The following is a 16488-nucleotide window of genomic DNA, read 5'->3' on the forward strand; positions in this document are numbered from 1 at the left end:
TTACTACTTTGATTTATTAATCTAATTATGTTAATAGATTTCCTAACATTGAAAAATTCTTGCATTATCACCAAGGATTAGTCAACATTTGGCTATTAATTTGGTCTATCCTGTTATCCCTTTTATACATTGCTAGTGTCTTACAAGCAAATAGTTACAGAGAATTTTCACACATATATTGAGAAGTAATTTTGCTCTAGTTTCTTTTTTGTACTTTTTAATGAAGTTTTGTTGTTAAGGCTACGTCAAAGTCACAATTTGAATTTTAGTGCTTTCCATCTTTCTATGTGTGGTATGGAATAGCTTTCTGAACATTGGACTTAGTTACACTCTGAAAGCTATGAAAAATTCACATAGGAACCTCTTTTTTCCTTTTATATGGTGTCTCCTTTAATCTCCTTTCTAACCTCTTCTGAGATCATTGGTTTTGACAAGTTTTCTCCATGTTTTGAAAGGTTTGGGGGTTAGTTATATTTTGCTAAGAAAATATAAATTCCTCTAGATTTAAAAAATTTGTCATTTGATATAAATCCTTTTAATCATTGCTGTGTCTTCAGTATCTCGTTATTTTTGTTTTCATTATTCTTTAATGGGGATCATTGGGGGCTTTCTCTTTTTTTAAGAATCAGTCTTTTTGTTTGTGTTTAGTTTCAGTTTTATCTTGATTTTCTCCCTCTTCCTGTGGCTAATTCTTTCTGATATTTTATGCATGCATGTCTTAAGATAAATAGTAAATTCCTCTCTTTGTTATCTTCATTTAAATATATTCCTTAACAACACATTTTTCCTGTGTTTATAGCTTTTGCTGTCTCCCATAAAGTTTGGAAGTAGCACTTCCTTTTTACTATTTCCTATTGCTTCTAACTGTAATCTAGGAGTGTCAGAATCCATGGGTGGGAAGTGATTTTGGTATCTTTTTGTTATTTATTTATAATTTCACTAAATTATATGATCAACTGTTTTATAGTTTACTTTACAAAGTCTACTTTTCTGATCTTTTAAAAATGTTTCTGTGGCTTCGTGCACAGTTTCTGCAACTATTTCATAGAAATATGAAAAATGTGTCACTTTTACCTGACAATTATAAATGTACATATATCCCAGGGGAAATTTTTTATTAATAGTATATATAATTGCTGTCTTATTTTGCCTTTTAGATCTGTCTGATTCTAAACGAGGCAAACCAAAATATCCCCCAATAAATGTATCTCAACAACTATTTTTTTCCTAATGGTTTTTGCTTTACAAACTTGACTACTACATTATTTAACGCATGCAACGTAAGCATATTCATGCCTCTCCCTTTTATCTGCTCAATGGTCCTCTTTATCCTGTTTCGTGCTTTTATTTGTAAATTTCACCTTTCCTAAAAATATTAATACTGCCATTCTCGCTTTCTTTTCATTCTTACCTGCTATCTCTTTATCCATCTCTTTATTCTCAACCATTGTTTTTAACCATTTAAAGTCTGTTCGTTATAAATACCAATAACTTTTATAAACCATAAGAAGAGTTCCTGTTTGTATCAAAAAATTCAGTGCAGTTATATTTCATGCCATATGATAATATGGTAGATTCGCCTTCTTTCACCTTGTTGCACGGTTATTCATGCTTTTACTTGTTTCCTCTTTTTTCCTTGGAGCTGTTTTTGCTAAATTGACCAATCACTGTTCATTCCCTTTTCCCCCCTGCTAATTCGGTGGGCCTATTGTGCTTTCTTCATTCCTCTAATGATTACCTTCTCTCTCCTGCCATTCATATTCAAATACATGTTTTTCATTATTATACGAATGCAAGACAGCAATTATTTCCCTTCACTTACAGCTCTATTCTGGAACCGTTTCCCCCACACCCTCTTCAGATGAGAGTTTGGAACACTTTTATTTTACCCACCCCTTTCCTCCAACTGCTGGAGTTTGGTGAGCTATGCAACTCATTTCAGTTCTAACAACCTTTTATATAAGGTCTCGCCTGTAGCACTTCATGGACATTTCCAGTTGCTCAGACATCATCATTGGGGATTTCACACCACACACCCTGCCAAGATGATTGCCCATCACTGTTCCTTCTCCTCCTCATAGGTAGTGATTCTGGTTCAATTCGTATCCCTTGTTGAGTCCATCCTTAGATGGTGCACATGGGTGATACAGTCTCTGAATCTCTGCATGTCCCTGAATACCCTGCATTTACTCTGAGCGATGAATGATACCTTCTCTGCATATAGGATCCCTGGGCTGAAGATTTTTTTCCTTCAGCAGATGTTACTCTATTGTCTTCTAGTTTTCATTATTGCAGATGAGAAATTCATCCATCTCAGTTTTGTTTCTTTTGTAAGTAACAAGAAAATCAACCTGTTTTTTTCTTTCTAGAATCTCATAAGATATTTTATCCCTAAAGTTAATGAATTTCTCTAGGATGGTGTTAGGTTTGTGTATGTGCACACGCATGTGCTTTCTTCTTAATTTTACATGGAACTTTGTTTCCTGAGTGATTTCTTCTACCTGGTCTTCAAAACTATTAATTTGGATTGACAACAATGACTACCCTCTCTTCTTCAACTACTCCAGTATGTATTTTTTTTTAGTTTTTAAATGAAGGCGGTCACCCCCTGGCATTTGGATGTTACCGTTGGCTTTGCTGGTGTTACTTTTTCTGTACTTAGATTTATGTAAGTGTTCTTATGATTGCCATTTTTTAATTTGGGGTCCAGTCTTCCTCCCTATCTCCGTTGCTCATTGTCCTTAGGAGCCCCCGCATCTGTTTTCTTTGCTCCCACAACCTACAGCAGTGAGGTCCTGTGTGCTGTTGCTCTCCTGGGGCGCCCAAGGAGCTCAGTACGTCCTCTTAGATAGACTTCGGGAGGCACGTGCCTTCCACTCCTTGGTTTTTTTGCTGGCACTCAAGGTAACAGAGTGGAGAAAATCCATCGGTTTTGGTTCCCCCAGCTCCGGAAGGGCCAAGAAAACTAGCAGCTGCTGTCACGAGGCAATGTGCCAATGGGAGGGGCAGGTCAGCCTCTCTGCCACCCCGAAACCACAACATTCTTTCGGATCCGCACCCCATTCCCAGTTCTCAGCTGGCTCGAAGGGAACATACCTGCATCAGCTTTGTCTTTCAGGACCCTGACAGAGTTCTAGATCTCACCGGCACCCTTGATCACTGCTCAGCTCAGAGCAGGCCAGGAACCGGCTGGGAGAGGGGTGTGGGTGAGGCATCATTGGAGCCGCCATCATTCTGGAATCCTGGGGACACATTTACGGGAAAACACCGACTGCTCTTCTACTGTCCTTTTGTTTCAGCCTTGGGAAGGCAAAGGTTAGCATTTGGAATACTTGTATAAAAGGTGGTCTGGGACTCAGGATACAGCCCACTGGGGAGGTGCAGCTGTAAGGAATCCGGCTGGTGAGACCCACGCTCTGCAAACCGCACTTGCAACGGCCTCGGGCCAGCAATGCCATGAGGTGAGAAGCAGAAGCCCTGTTTGCGGAGCTGGGGACGGCGGGGCACTGCTGATGACAATAAGCAGGAAGGGGAGGTGCGTCCCAAAGCCTCAGGGAGGAGAGAGAGGAGCATCTGGGACAGGCAGTGAGCTGGCAGGGAGGGCCGGGGCCGAGCCACGCTTAGAGATCAACAAGCGCCTGACATCGCCAACCCCTTCCTCCTTCCCTTTCCTACTTTGCAAACTGATTTTCCACTTAGACTTCAGGAATGTACAAACATACACAGAATGCTATCTGTTTTTCAATATAAACAAAAAAAGATAACCTTCCTCTGCATTGCTATTTCTATAAATGAAAAATAAATGGCAGTTTTTTCATTTTAAAATTCTGAAAATTTCCACTCCAACATTGGGTTAAGACCCTCTCAGAGGGGTTCTTTTCAGGCTATGGTGCTGTGGGGCAAAAAACATTCTCATTTCCAGATAACCCCTTGTTTCAGAATTTGTCTTTTGGGCCAGCATTCCTGGTTGGAGTTGACCGGCATTCTCGTGTGGCCAAGAACAAGATGGAAAGTATAAGATGCAGAGAAAAAACAACAGATCTTTTATTTGATCACTTCTCTAAAACCGTGGGATGCTCTTATGCAGCTGTTTCGTAAGAAATGTGTCTCCGACCTGACAGGATAAATTCTCTTCGGAAATGAAACAAAGAAAATAGCATCATCCGCGAATGTAAAGCTGGCCTTTGTTACCCTCACCCCATCACACCTACAGAGAGCAACACAGCTGCTCTGAGAACAAGTATTTCCATCGTCCGATAAACCACATGAAGAGATTTAAAAAGAGAGAGAGAAAGAGGTCTATGTGAGAGCCGGGGCACACATCGCTGTGACAATGAAACCATCCCCAGCTTTATAGCATCTAAATATAACTTGTGATTAACAATAGTCACCTGCCAGTCAGTAAGGCCATAAAAATGATTAAAATCAAGTTTGGTAAAAGGCCATAAATTTGGTCAATAGAAAGGAAAGCATCATATTTCTAGATTTGGGTTCTCCCTGTAATCGCATTAATGGGGGGTCTCTATTCACCCCCTTCTCCAGCTGAAGCTGCATTTTCCTGTGTCAATGAGAGAATAAGTGGATTGTATGATTGAGAAGTGGTTTTAAAACTCCATGGACCAGCTAAATTAGCCCGATTCCTTGGAACTGTTTCAAAGATCTTTGGCTACTATTAATATTTTTTATCTTTCATTTTTATGATGTGCATGATGTCAGGAGCTGTGGCAGGAAGCACATTTTGTCAATTAAATAATTAATCCCACAGCATAAAAGTGAGGAGAAATTGACATTTGTCAGGTTCAAAGAAAATGAAAGCCGAGGATTTTTTCATCATCCAGGCTCGCAAAAAAACATGATCTGATAGCAGACTTGCCTTATTCACTTCTCTCCTACATCTCTCACTCCTGCTCCAAACATTTCCCATTATCAAAACACAGGAGAGAGAATGCATTTCCAACACCTCCCTCTCCCTCAGCCTCACCCGCCTAATCACAAGAAATCTAGCAACTTTATTTCCTAAATATGCCGCTAGTCTCCTCATGTCTCTCTGGCACACCATCAAAACGGGCTAAAATGGACTCCAATCAGCCAGAGGATGACCTTTACATGGAATTGCCTGCTTTCTGCTTTGGCCACTTGCACAGGGGGTTAGGAGCTGAGTGCCCAGGGCAGACCAGTCCGGGTTCACATCCCAGTTCAGGGTGGCTGGCCACAGGGTCTCAGGTCTCTCCAGCTTGGCAGGAGGGGGACATGGGGACCCACCGCACAAGATGAATGCAGGCTACGGGGCCGTGCACATAACCGGCGTAGCACACTGACTGCCGCGCACCACCAGCTATAGACAGCACATTCCATTCTGTCTCTAACACATTCTGATTTAGGAGGACGTCAAGGGAATGGAGCGTGTCACACCCTCTCTTCTCTCCTTCCTCTTCTGCTTAGACCTCTTCTCAGGCTTCCATCCGGCTGCTCCTGACAGGAGGCCTCCGCCTGCAGCCTCAGTCACTCTGTCACTCTCCCTTCTTCCCATTTCCCTGTCCTTGGCTTGCAAGGACCTGAGTAACAGCACGCTTCGGTCCGCTAAGAACTTCGGGTCCCGGGTTTCCACAGACGGTATCACCGTGTCATCAACAGCAGTCTGCACTGGATTAACGCTGCCTAGGAGGTGAAAATCTCAGCTCGCTATTTTTAACCTGTTTAAGCATCCTCCGCTCTGCCAAAACTAAATGCTTACTTGGGGTGGAGAGGAGCCTCCTCAACACATCATCCTGCCACATGGGCTGCTTTTTCCTCCTAATAGTATTGCCACGATGTATGGTTTTTTTTTTCTGATAGGACACTAAACAGTTATTTTTGTTACAGAAAGAAGACTTCCCACTGGGTTCAGATGGCATGCATTTCCACAGTACTCCGCATTTTTTAAATTGGTGAAAAATGTACCCTGATAATCTATGTCAGCTGTGTAGACGATACAACAGAAGAAAAACAGGTTTTAGTGTTATAATTGTACAACGGACGAACGTCCCTTGACTTACCAAGAGTACATGTATCAAACATGTGCTCTGTACTGTCTCTTAAAAAATAGATACAAAATGTTAAGCTATCTTGTCCCTTTTCATGAAATTTGATACCTGTAATTAGTAAGGCAATTTTTTTTTTTAGGGGAAAAAAATTCTCTCTAACAAATGCCATGAGTCATATTTGACATAAGCTGGTTTGGGGAAGTGACCACTCTTTTAATTGAGTCAGGACAGCTCTTTCCACGATGCAGAGAAGAGAACAATGGGAAATTTTCTAACTTTTGAATGATTTATTGTGTTATTACTTTTTCTTAAATTCATTTCTGATCAATATCGAACTATTAGCCACCCCGTAAGGTGATTGCAAAAGAGCTAGTATGTCTTTCTTTTTTAAGTTTAACTTATTTTTCCTCGTTTCCTGATTAAATTAGCTAAGTGATGCTAAATTCTATATAAACTGTGCAATACAAATGTAAGGGGATTTTATTTTTATTAGTGCTTATCTTGCCCACATCTCAAGACTGTATTAGAAGAAAGAAAATGTAACTATGTATGACTAATTTAAAATAAGCTGCTGTATTCTGTATTAAGGCATGGGAATCAGTAGGTTTAGAATTGTGTGGTAATGTTACAGAAGTGACCATCCCACTGGCAGACTATGCAGGAGAAATGAGAGTCTAAAAATGTTCAACAAATGTATGTAAGGGACCAAACGGTTAATGGATTGTATCGTGGGAAAGGAGGATGTTTTATGGAATAACCCTGATGTTCTAGATTGCCTGCGAGAGAGAACATGAAACCTCCCACAGAGAGGCTCTTGCATAAACAGACAGACACAACCAGGTGGGCTGCGTGGACCGTGAGATGATCGGAAGAGGAATTCTTACTTTCTTAAGAAGGAAAGATGAGTTTCCTCACCAGCTGGTCCTCACCTTCTTGACACTGTCAGCAGCCCTAGAGACCCAGGTTTCCAGGCTATGGGCAAACACGGTGGCCAGGTGCCAAGCCACACATACACTGCGAAGCTGTGGAGTGACGCTCCACGTGTGCGGGTGCCTATGTCTGGGATCCACATGCCACTCGGTGGCTTTCTACCTCTAATCTGGAATACTGTGTGGACTTTTGACATCTCAGAGTCTGGCTCAGAAGACAGGACATCTAGCTGGGAGGGGAAGACAGGGATACCTCCCCGTGGGAACCCTCTGAGCAGGCCCCAGTTCACGAGAACAGTGACCTACCTTGTCGGCCGAACTCATCTGCTTCCCTGTGAACCAGGTCCTTTACTCGGTTCCCGTAAAGCAGCCGTGAGGAGTCATGATCGAAAGCCTTCAGGGTTTCACTGGAACTGTAGGACTTCTGCGTGGGCACCCTGCACTCGTCGTTGTCTGCTGAGGAGTTGGTGTGCCGCCTCTCCTTCTCTCGCCTGCTCTTGGTCAGGGAGCAGTAAGGCCTGCGTTCTTTCACATCCATGCCTCATTCCTTCTGGGTGCACATCAGTCCTGCTCGCCACCAGTCATGCTCAGGGTTCAAATCTCATTGGGCTCCCTGGAATGACAAAACACCTGCATGATGTCATCATAATTTCCATCTAAAAACTGACTGACTCCTCGACCGACACGCTTCTCAGTCTGGAGAATGGTGGAGACTAAACGAATTGCCCATCTGGGAAACCTGCCTTCAATGAGAAACGAAAATTTGTGAAACCAGCGTAAAATAGCCTGTGCTACCAGGAGGAAAGACACACTTCCCGCCACTAAGACGTATGCGTGATTGTTGAAGCTAACTAGAGCTAATTTTTCACATTAATACGAAAAAGCCTCTTAAGCTCAAGCTTACATTTTACTACAAAAGCAGTGAAAAACTGGCCTCAATGTTTGTTAAATTTTCCACAATGGAAAATTTTTCTCATGCGGCGTTTTCTCCATTCACAAACTCCCTTCCTTTTTCTTATAAAAACTTATGCTGTTTTTATTTCTTCTTAAAATATTTTAAAAGATCGGGAGCCAAGTGGGTGCTTCTTAGAAGCGAGACTTGGTCAGATGCGCTGGACATTTTATTATTTTTTGACAGAGAGTTTTCCTTCAGAGGGCATGATTTTCATGTGTCAGGGATCTAAATGGGATGAGTTGGGGAAACAGCTGGCCCTTCCCTCTTACTCCTGTCCTGAAGGTGCGTTTTCCTTTCCAGAAAATGAACTTAATCAGCCCTATCTGATATTATTTAAGTTAATTCAAGAGGCTAATTTGCTGGAGTTTCTTGCAAACTAGCAAGTAGCAAGAATACGCTAGAAGGAGCAGGGCACAGAGGTGTGTTTCTGTGCTGAGCAACTTGCTTTTTCTTGGATTTGTGGACTGATGGGAATGCATGTGATAGAAGGACTGTGCTGCCTGAGACACAGGGCCCACACGAGCGACAGCTGCCCAGGGCCCCTCTGGCCCTCCTTCCCCTTGACTCTTTATCCATGGGCCTTTTCTTTTAATCTGAAGGTCCCCGAAGGCCTTGCCTTCAAGCCAGAGTGTTATCCTGACCCCCAAGCCTTCTTCCCCAAATTCACTTTTTATTTGAGTGAGTCCACAGTCAACTTAAACAAAGGATTCCTGGGGCCCCACATCTTCTCTTTGATTCCGCATCCTTGGGCTGATTTCTACTCAGTATTCCCGCCGCTGAGAGTCCCTCCGCCTGGCAACCCCCCTCTCACTCCCTTCATCCTTGGCTGTCCTCATGTACAACATGGGGCTCCTTCATGCACTGCCAGGGTGGAGTCTTGGGGCTGATGCAGATTCTCCCACGTCAGCTCAGCTCACATCTACGCTGTCAACGGGTCTTGGTTTTTTCGGAGCAACATGCAACGCCTATAGTTGGCACGCTCTAACGTCTGCCTTCCATCCAGCTATAAGAAAAGTGGTGAAATTCTTTGAACTGCAATGATCCCAGAGATCCAAAAATGTTGGGAATGTTGGACTGCTTCTCCTGCTCCCTCTTTAACCCAACTATCTCCTCTTCTACCCAAATTGCCAGGGAAAGCGTGGTTCACATCGGGTTCCACATTTCTTCTCTACTGCTGAATTGAGCTGGGCTGTTAAAAGCAGTTGCTGATATTTTACTTTGGGTACTGAAATGTACCTTGACTTCCTTACTGTTTTCTTCTCTTCCATGAATCTGATTTAAAACAAAACAACTAATAGTCTTCACTGACCCCTTCTGATTCCTTACCTCATTAATCTCTTTACACATTCTTCTAATAGCTCTTAATAGAAATTGAATTTCTCTTATTGCAAATTTCCTTTCCGTTTAAGACAATAAATAATTTCAGAGTGTGGTAATGGAGACTATTTTTATACAACAGGATTAAAACAACACACCGATTCAGTCTTTTTGTTCTAACAAACAGAAGTTAGTTTAGATAAATACTGACTGAATGATTAACATATTATTCTCTTCTACATGCTGAGAACACAACCGCCAAACAAAACAATGTCCTTGCCTTCATGGAGCATAACATCTAATCAGGGAAATAGGTACGTTCTTTCTAATACAGTGATTAACTATGTCTGAGTTCAAGGAAAACCTTGTTTCCAAAGAGTCCTGATTCTTTGGAGGGAAGGCCATATAGACTCATAACTAAATGATCATTTAAAAGCTTTTAATCGGCTGGAACAATATCATTATTCAAGCATTTTTAGCAATAGCGCTTTGGGATTTGAAATCATTATGAAAGTTCTATTTCTTGCCCTAAGTTGATATCTCTTTCAAAATAAGCATTGCTATATATATACATATGTATGCATTTTTATCTTTAAAAATGGACTAAGCAAGGAACATTGTTTTTTTTTTTCTTTTCTGCTTTAGTTTTGCTTCAATTAGTTGGACCAGGCATTAGTAAACTCTAGTCCACTGGCCAAATCTGACCTGTTACCTGTTTTTGCACATAAACTTTTACCAGAACGCAATGTCTCTATGGTTGTTGGCTGTGTTGGTGCTATGTGTGTGGTGTGACAGAGCTGAGCAGCTGCAACAGAGACTTTAGTGAATCATATTGAGTCTCCATGAAAGACATGTTGAAGTCTTCCCCCCAGAACCTATGAACATGACCTTATCAGGAAATGTGGTCTTTGTAGTTGAGATCGAGTTAAAATGAGGGTGGGTTAAGGTGGGTCCTCAATTCAATGACTGGTATCTTCAGGAGAAGAGAGAGGGAGACCTGACTGCAGAGACATACAGACAGACAGGAAAGAAGACCACGTGAGGATGGAGGCAGACACTGAGGAGGTGCAGCTAAAGCCAAGGATCACTTGGGTCACCAGCAATGACCGGAAGCTGGGGGATGGGCACGGAACACATTCTTCCTGGAACTTCAGAGGGGGCACTGCCTGGCCAACCCCTTAATTTCAAATTTCTTGCCTCCAGAACTGAAAGAATAAATTTCTGTTGTTTTAAGCCATAAAGTTTGTGGTAATTTGTTACTGCAGCCTTCGGAAACTAATACAGAGACCCAATGGCCTTCAGAGTCCAAACCCCAGAGTCTCTGGCCCTTTAGAGAAAAAAAATTGCCAATATCTGCTTTAGACCATCTGTATTTCCATTCTGGTTTTCTTGATCCCTTTGGAACTTTGAAGGGAAAGAGGACTCTCTTTACTATATAGTCCATGATACAATCTAATCTTGCAATTAGAAAATAAGTTCTTTAATGTAGTAATATGAACATATATCATTGCTAGTAGGGATGCAGCCTTCCTTATCTTACCAATGGTTCTAAGTCAGTACCAACTTATGTTAATAAAATAACAATAAAAAGATAATTTTAGGTATTCTTGAGCTTTATCAAAGTTCTCAGCACCAGGTGACGGAGTTTTCTTAATTTGTGAAGCAATTCTTTAGTGCCATGATAAATCGAGGTAGAGTACTCAAATACATCACCAAAGAAGAAGACATTTTGATCTTAGAGATTTTAAACAACAGAAAGTCCTTTGCATCTGTCTTTCCATTTTTGTGCATAGTTCAAACTCTTCAAGGATTTAATCTACACTTAATGTTTGCAACTACTGATAGGCAGTCTGATGGAAGTCAGTGAGTTCAATATGACTTCAAAAGGCAGTTTCCCGCGTTATCTCCTGCACTCCAGGCTGAAGATTTGAAAGTCAAAATGCGCAGCTGCCTACATAGCACTCAACTGTTGGAGCCCTTTGACAGTGATGTCCATGGTCCTACACCAGGAAGAGGGTCACTGGGCCATTCTCAGCAGAAAGCATTTAATGAACAGGACCTCAGCTGCATCAGTGGGTAGGGCCTCTGAAAACTAAGGAAAACTATTAGTAAGAAAGTTGGCCAGAAACTTATGATAGAACTCTCTACAGAAAGTATATAACGACATCAAATTGATTTGGTTCCTTTTCATTATCTCCTTGAAAGACAGCCAGTTATGAACAATAGCACTTTGGAAAAATCATAGCCGATCATAAAGCAAATTTTTGGCTGTTTGTTTTTTGTCTCAATATCTTGTAAAGTGCTTGATTGACAAAATGAAGGGGCAGGCAGTCCCTCACTGGGGGCAGTAGGCTTAGAGTATCATATCCTCTATATCAGATGTATTTGTTTTAAAGCTGCTTTGAAACTTGGCTAAAGAAATTAACAACATTATTACTTTGTATCATAACATGTCCCTAATCCCAAAGAACCATTTTTAGTTGTACCTTTATTTATCTGATTTTAACTGGATGCTTTATAGCTTTAAAACCCTTGCTGCCAATGATTACACCTTATCATACTTACAACACACATCCATGAAATCACCTGTACTTTTGAAATTCCATGAGCTTATGTGTCTGTCTAGCAACTGAAATTGAAACAAATAATGGATCCAAACAAACACCTGGAGTCAGGGAAGAGCTAGAGGCACAACTACGGATAGGGCTGGGGCAGGGTGAATGGGGGGAGGTGAAATCAGAGGGAACCTTGGGGGCCAGGTACCAAACAGCCCAGAGCAGGCCGACCATTTTCATCTGCGTTCTACCAGTCATGGGTGACCATGGAGAGTTTTACTCGGGGTGTTAGCATGACCAACCAGGTTTCCAGTCTGCTAAGATTCCTCTGGCTGAAGTGTGGGGAACAGGGAAGAGGGCCTCTAGTAGACAGAGAACAGATCCTTCCACCCTGCTCAAAGCACACTCCCAATTCTCACTAGTCTTTCATTTAAAACATAGATTAAGCAGTAGTATTTGTTTTTCGTGGAAACTAGAAAATACACATAAGCACCCCCAGCAAAAATCATTAAAATTGCCCTCTTAGCCATTTTAATATTTAGTATATATACATATACCTTCAATATGGTTGATTTGTAACCCACTTTTCCTTAACATATTGTGAACATTTTTGGATGAGTAAGGACATATTTACATCTTTACTTACAAAATAATACATAGTAAGGTTATTGTTTTAAAATGCAAACATATTGTCCATGCTTTATCATAGGTAAGCAAATATGCAAACTGAGACAATGAAACAAACAGGAACAATAGACTAAAATAGCTACTGAGTAAGTGTGAACACTGGAAAATTTTTAATTGGAAAATATATAGAACAGTGCCTTAGGCTATAAGAAAACTGGCTTAAATTTCATCAAATCATTAAAAATTCTTTCAAAACTATTTATATGTAGAAGGAAACAGAAACTGAAAGTGATCAAAAAAGAAAAAATGTGGATAATGAGGCTCATTTACTCAGTAATGCAATGTAGGACTATAGTCTATGATTTAAAGAAAACAAATACAGGAATTCACTTGCATAGTTTGAAATGAAAAGCGATTCTGTTTTTCCTGATAAAATTATGGACAATGGTGATATGTGTTGATACAGCTATGGAGGCTGTGTTCACAGTGGCAGGAATCACTATAGGGAGAGGCCACGATCTCCATGCTCGGTGTAGTTGGGAAAAGCCATCTAGGACCCAATAGCCAAATGGAGCCTTCCTTCCCTGCAGGCCTCTAGGGGAAACTGTTAATCTCTCTCAACTTGTCTGCCTGCCTGGATCAACCAGTATCCATCAGATCTATTTAAGCATTTTTATGATGATTTAAACCAGAACCCTGAATACAGAGGCTACCACTATATTCGCCTGTGCTTCAGCCTGAGCTTTGAAAATTTTACCAGTTAGCGTGTCCGGTTCAGAGGGAAAATCAAGGGAACAGTCATGTGTTAGGTAGATACGTTGTTCCCCCAATGGCCTCAACTATACACTACATAAAACACAAAGACCCAACCAAACGTCTGTTCGATATCCACTTTGATATCCCTCCACGCATTGTTTTGATCAGACTGTCACGCCATCTTCAAATGAACACACCCACCTCAGTGGATATGGCAGCCAAAGTCAAGTGCAAAATAGTAATGCCTACATTTATTACACACGTTTTCATGTGTGGTATTTGACACATTGGATGCCTATGTCTAACAACAGCTCATCAATTTGGTGTTACCAGTTTTACGGATGAGAAAATATGAGAAATCAGCAAATGTTCAGGACAGCCAGCCAGTGAGTGGTGGGGCTGGGATTCATGTTCCTATACGGTGCTCTTCCCTGTGTTTCTTTGAAAAGTTATCAAACTGTAGGATCTGTGTAATTGCAACTTCAAATTAAACCTTTTGTCATAATGCAAGAAAAGTAAGCGAGCCTTCTAGACGGCTTCGCAACATGGGTGCCACTGACCTGGGGACAGTGGGAATGCTATTTGTCCCTAGAGGAGCTTCGTAAATGAGGAGAGAATATTATTTTCCTAAGTGCTGGGCATATTCCTCTCTTTAAGAGTGGACATAAAAGCTCCTTGATGAATTATTAATTTCAATCTTGATTATTTATTGAGTGCTTAGAATACACCAGGTGCTTTACATATATGACCTCCCTTAATCCTCACAGCAGCCTTGCTGGATGAGAATTATAAACCCCATTGTCACACGAGAGGACTAAGGCTCAGAGAGACCAATGGACTTGTCCAAGGACTCAGAGTCAGGAAGTAGCCAAGCAGAATTTGAACATACCTCAGTTTAACCCCAAATATGTATTCTTAACCACCAGACTATGCTTCCCAACCTTAGAAAAAGGGATTTAAGCAATAAAAAAAACCCAATTTTAAAAAAAAGATAAAAAACAGAAAACATGACAGCAAAGAGTTTGACAAACTGTGTCAAGGTGTCAACAGAGCCATACCAACCAAGTCAATGAAGGTTGTCTTAGTTACTATGGTAATTAGATATGCAGAGATCACAGTACCAGGGAGGCAGAAGTAAAAGTCAAGTGGAATTGAACTAAGGAGTAAGAAAGGTGGAAAATCCAAGGCTGAGTTCAAAAGAAATACACTGGGAAATATTTTCCAGCTCCTTCTTGAAGGAAAAGACAAGTAAGAAAGAAATTGTATTATGTGTTTCAGAGGAGGGCACCATGCCCTTGTCTTCTCTCCCACCCCATGTGGTTTATCTACCAAAGGAAGGAGGCTCTCCTGCACCAGGGCCATCAAGGTCACATGAATGTTTTTGTGTGCCCTGTATTTCCCTGAATAAATGTCCCCCTCCCACGCTGGTTTCCAGGGACTCAGGTGGAGCCGACCCTGATCCTGGGGTCAAGAAACTGCCTGCACAGAATCCCAGCGGCAGGTTCAGGAATGGACATGGGACCTAAGCCAGGCCAGGAAGGTCAGGTCAAGGACATGCGGTAAACTACGGAGAATGAGCCCACCTACAACCAGCGCCGTGGAGTGGCTGATCTGGGGTCAGGTGAACATGGGTCTTGATTATATTGTTGCCACCTTGCAGGGAAAGCCAGTCGGTCGATGAAGCGTACATAGAAGAAAACACCTCAGGAAAAGAAAAACATGACTTTGAAGCAAGTTCTTACACTGGAGTTTCCAACTACAAAAAAATCTATAGTAATACAACTGGGGAGGAAATACAGGACAGGTTTTTGATCAGGAGGATCTATGTTAAAGTCCAGCTGCACGATTTACAATTCATGTGACTTAGGACCTCGGGTAGATTACTTAAAACTCCCTAGGATGTGGTTTCCTGTATCTCATTCTCTAAAATGCATACGACAATATCTTTCTCCTGGTAATATAATTAAGATTAAATGCGTTGTTAGATGCATTTAGCACCATGACTGGCACATAATATAACATCTCCTTGATAAAGGCCAGTTCTTATAATTAAATTAGAAGCATTGCCTAGTATCGAAGAATAATGCCCAGTGTCATTAGGTTTATCTGAGGAAGCTGGGATATAGAAAATGCATAAAAGATCAATTCTTTACAATTGAGAACAAAGGATTATACAGCTGCAGTGAAACTCGTATTCAGCTTAATGTTTGAACGGAATTTGAGTTTTTAATTTTTTTGTGAGCTTCTTCGGAAATACTATGTCATCAAATGAGAAAAAAAACAGTTCCCATACTGAGAATTTCAAAATGATTTCATCTATAACGTTATCCAAATATTTATGTCTTGGTAGTACAAGGTGGTAGGCAAACAGCCGGAGGACTTTCAAGAGGAGCAATGAAACTGATTAAGAGTCCCTAGATCGGAAGACTTACGTGAGGTTTATTGTAGTAACAACTAGGTGGAGACCTGATAACTGCGCGCAAGTATTTGTAGAATAAAGGATAAGTGCGGTTATTCATGCCTCTGCAAACCACAGGCGAAATTACTATAATAAACATATCCTCTGTCTACTGCCCACCAGGTAGTTTTCATCTCAGTCTGAAATGCACCAGACCAGCCAAATGGCACCTTCTTCGCAGGCCCCTGGAGAGCAGGAAATGCTGGTTCAGGGCTGGAGGTGAGGGTCTCACTCAACATTGCATCTCCCAGTGCGGTGAGGAGGGAGACCTGAAGGGAGAGTTGCAAACCCCACTTCCTCTTTGAAGTGGTGACACTGTCAGGGGACAGGGAGGAGTTGCTTTAGCGCACCCAAACACTTAAGGGTTCAGTCCTAGTGTCTGATTTGCCTCAACAGCTCTGGGAAGTCTCTTAGCTGTTCGATGATGCAGGACTGGGGGAGGTCGGGACTGGGTCTTTACGGGTGAAGGAAAAAGGGACCAAGAGTTCCACAGCCAGTGTGCCGGGCAGCTGGGCCCTCACCCTATTGGGCTCAAGCCTCTCTAATAGTTTTCTCCTTTGATGTGTATCATTTGGTTCTAAACAAAGGTAATTCAACACTATCAGGATATACAACCATGCTTGATTTGGCATAGGCACACATAGAAATAGAATGTTTTAACACCTCAAGTTTAGGTACATACCTGGAGGTCCATATGTATATCACACTCAAATATTATGACTTTGTATAAATGCTTCCAAACAGTCAAGTAAAAATAGGGAAAGTGTATCCAATTAGTCAGCTGTTCTGGATTTCTTGAATGTTTTATATCATAAAGACAAATGTGTGCATAATTTATAATGTTTATAAAAAATGTTACGAGCCAGGT

The 16488-nt window shown here is 41.4% G+C and overlaps 1 protein-coding gene across 3 annotated transcripts in view; it reads right to left on the bottom strand.

Moving 5' to 3' along the window:
- TENM3 (teneurin transmembrane protein 3) overlaps nt 1-16488 on the bottom strand; it is a 2338142-nt gene that overhangs the window by 388952 nt on the left and 1932702 nt on the right. For all 3 annotated transcript variants that reach the window (XM_073219194.1, XM_073219195.1, XM_073219196.1), the window contains one exon: nt 7259-7565. In XM_073219194.1, coding sequence (XP_073075295.1) covers nt 7259-7490 — 232 coding nt within the window. In that variant the 5' untranslated portion in view covers nt 7491-7565. The remainder of the gene's footprint in view (nt 1-7258; nt 7566-16488) is intronic.

This window comes from Manis javanica, chromosome 12 (genome assembly GCF_040802235.1).
Source record: "Manis javanica isolate MJ-LG chromosome 12, MJ_LKY, whole genome shotgun sequence".
Taxonomy (NCBI): domain Eukaryota; kingdom Metazoa; phylum Chordata; class Mammalia; order Pholidota; family Manidae; genus Manis; species Manis javanica.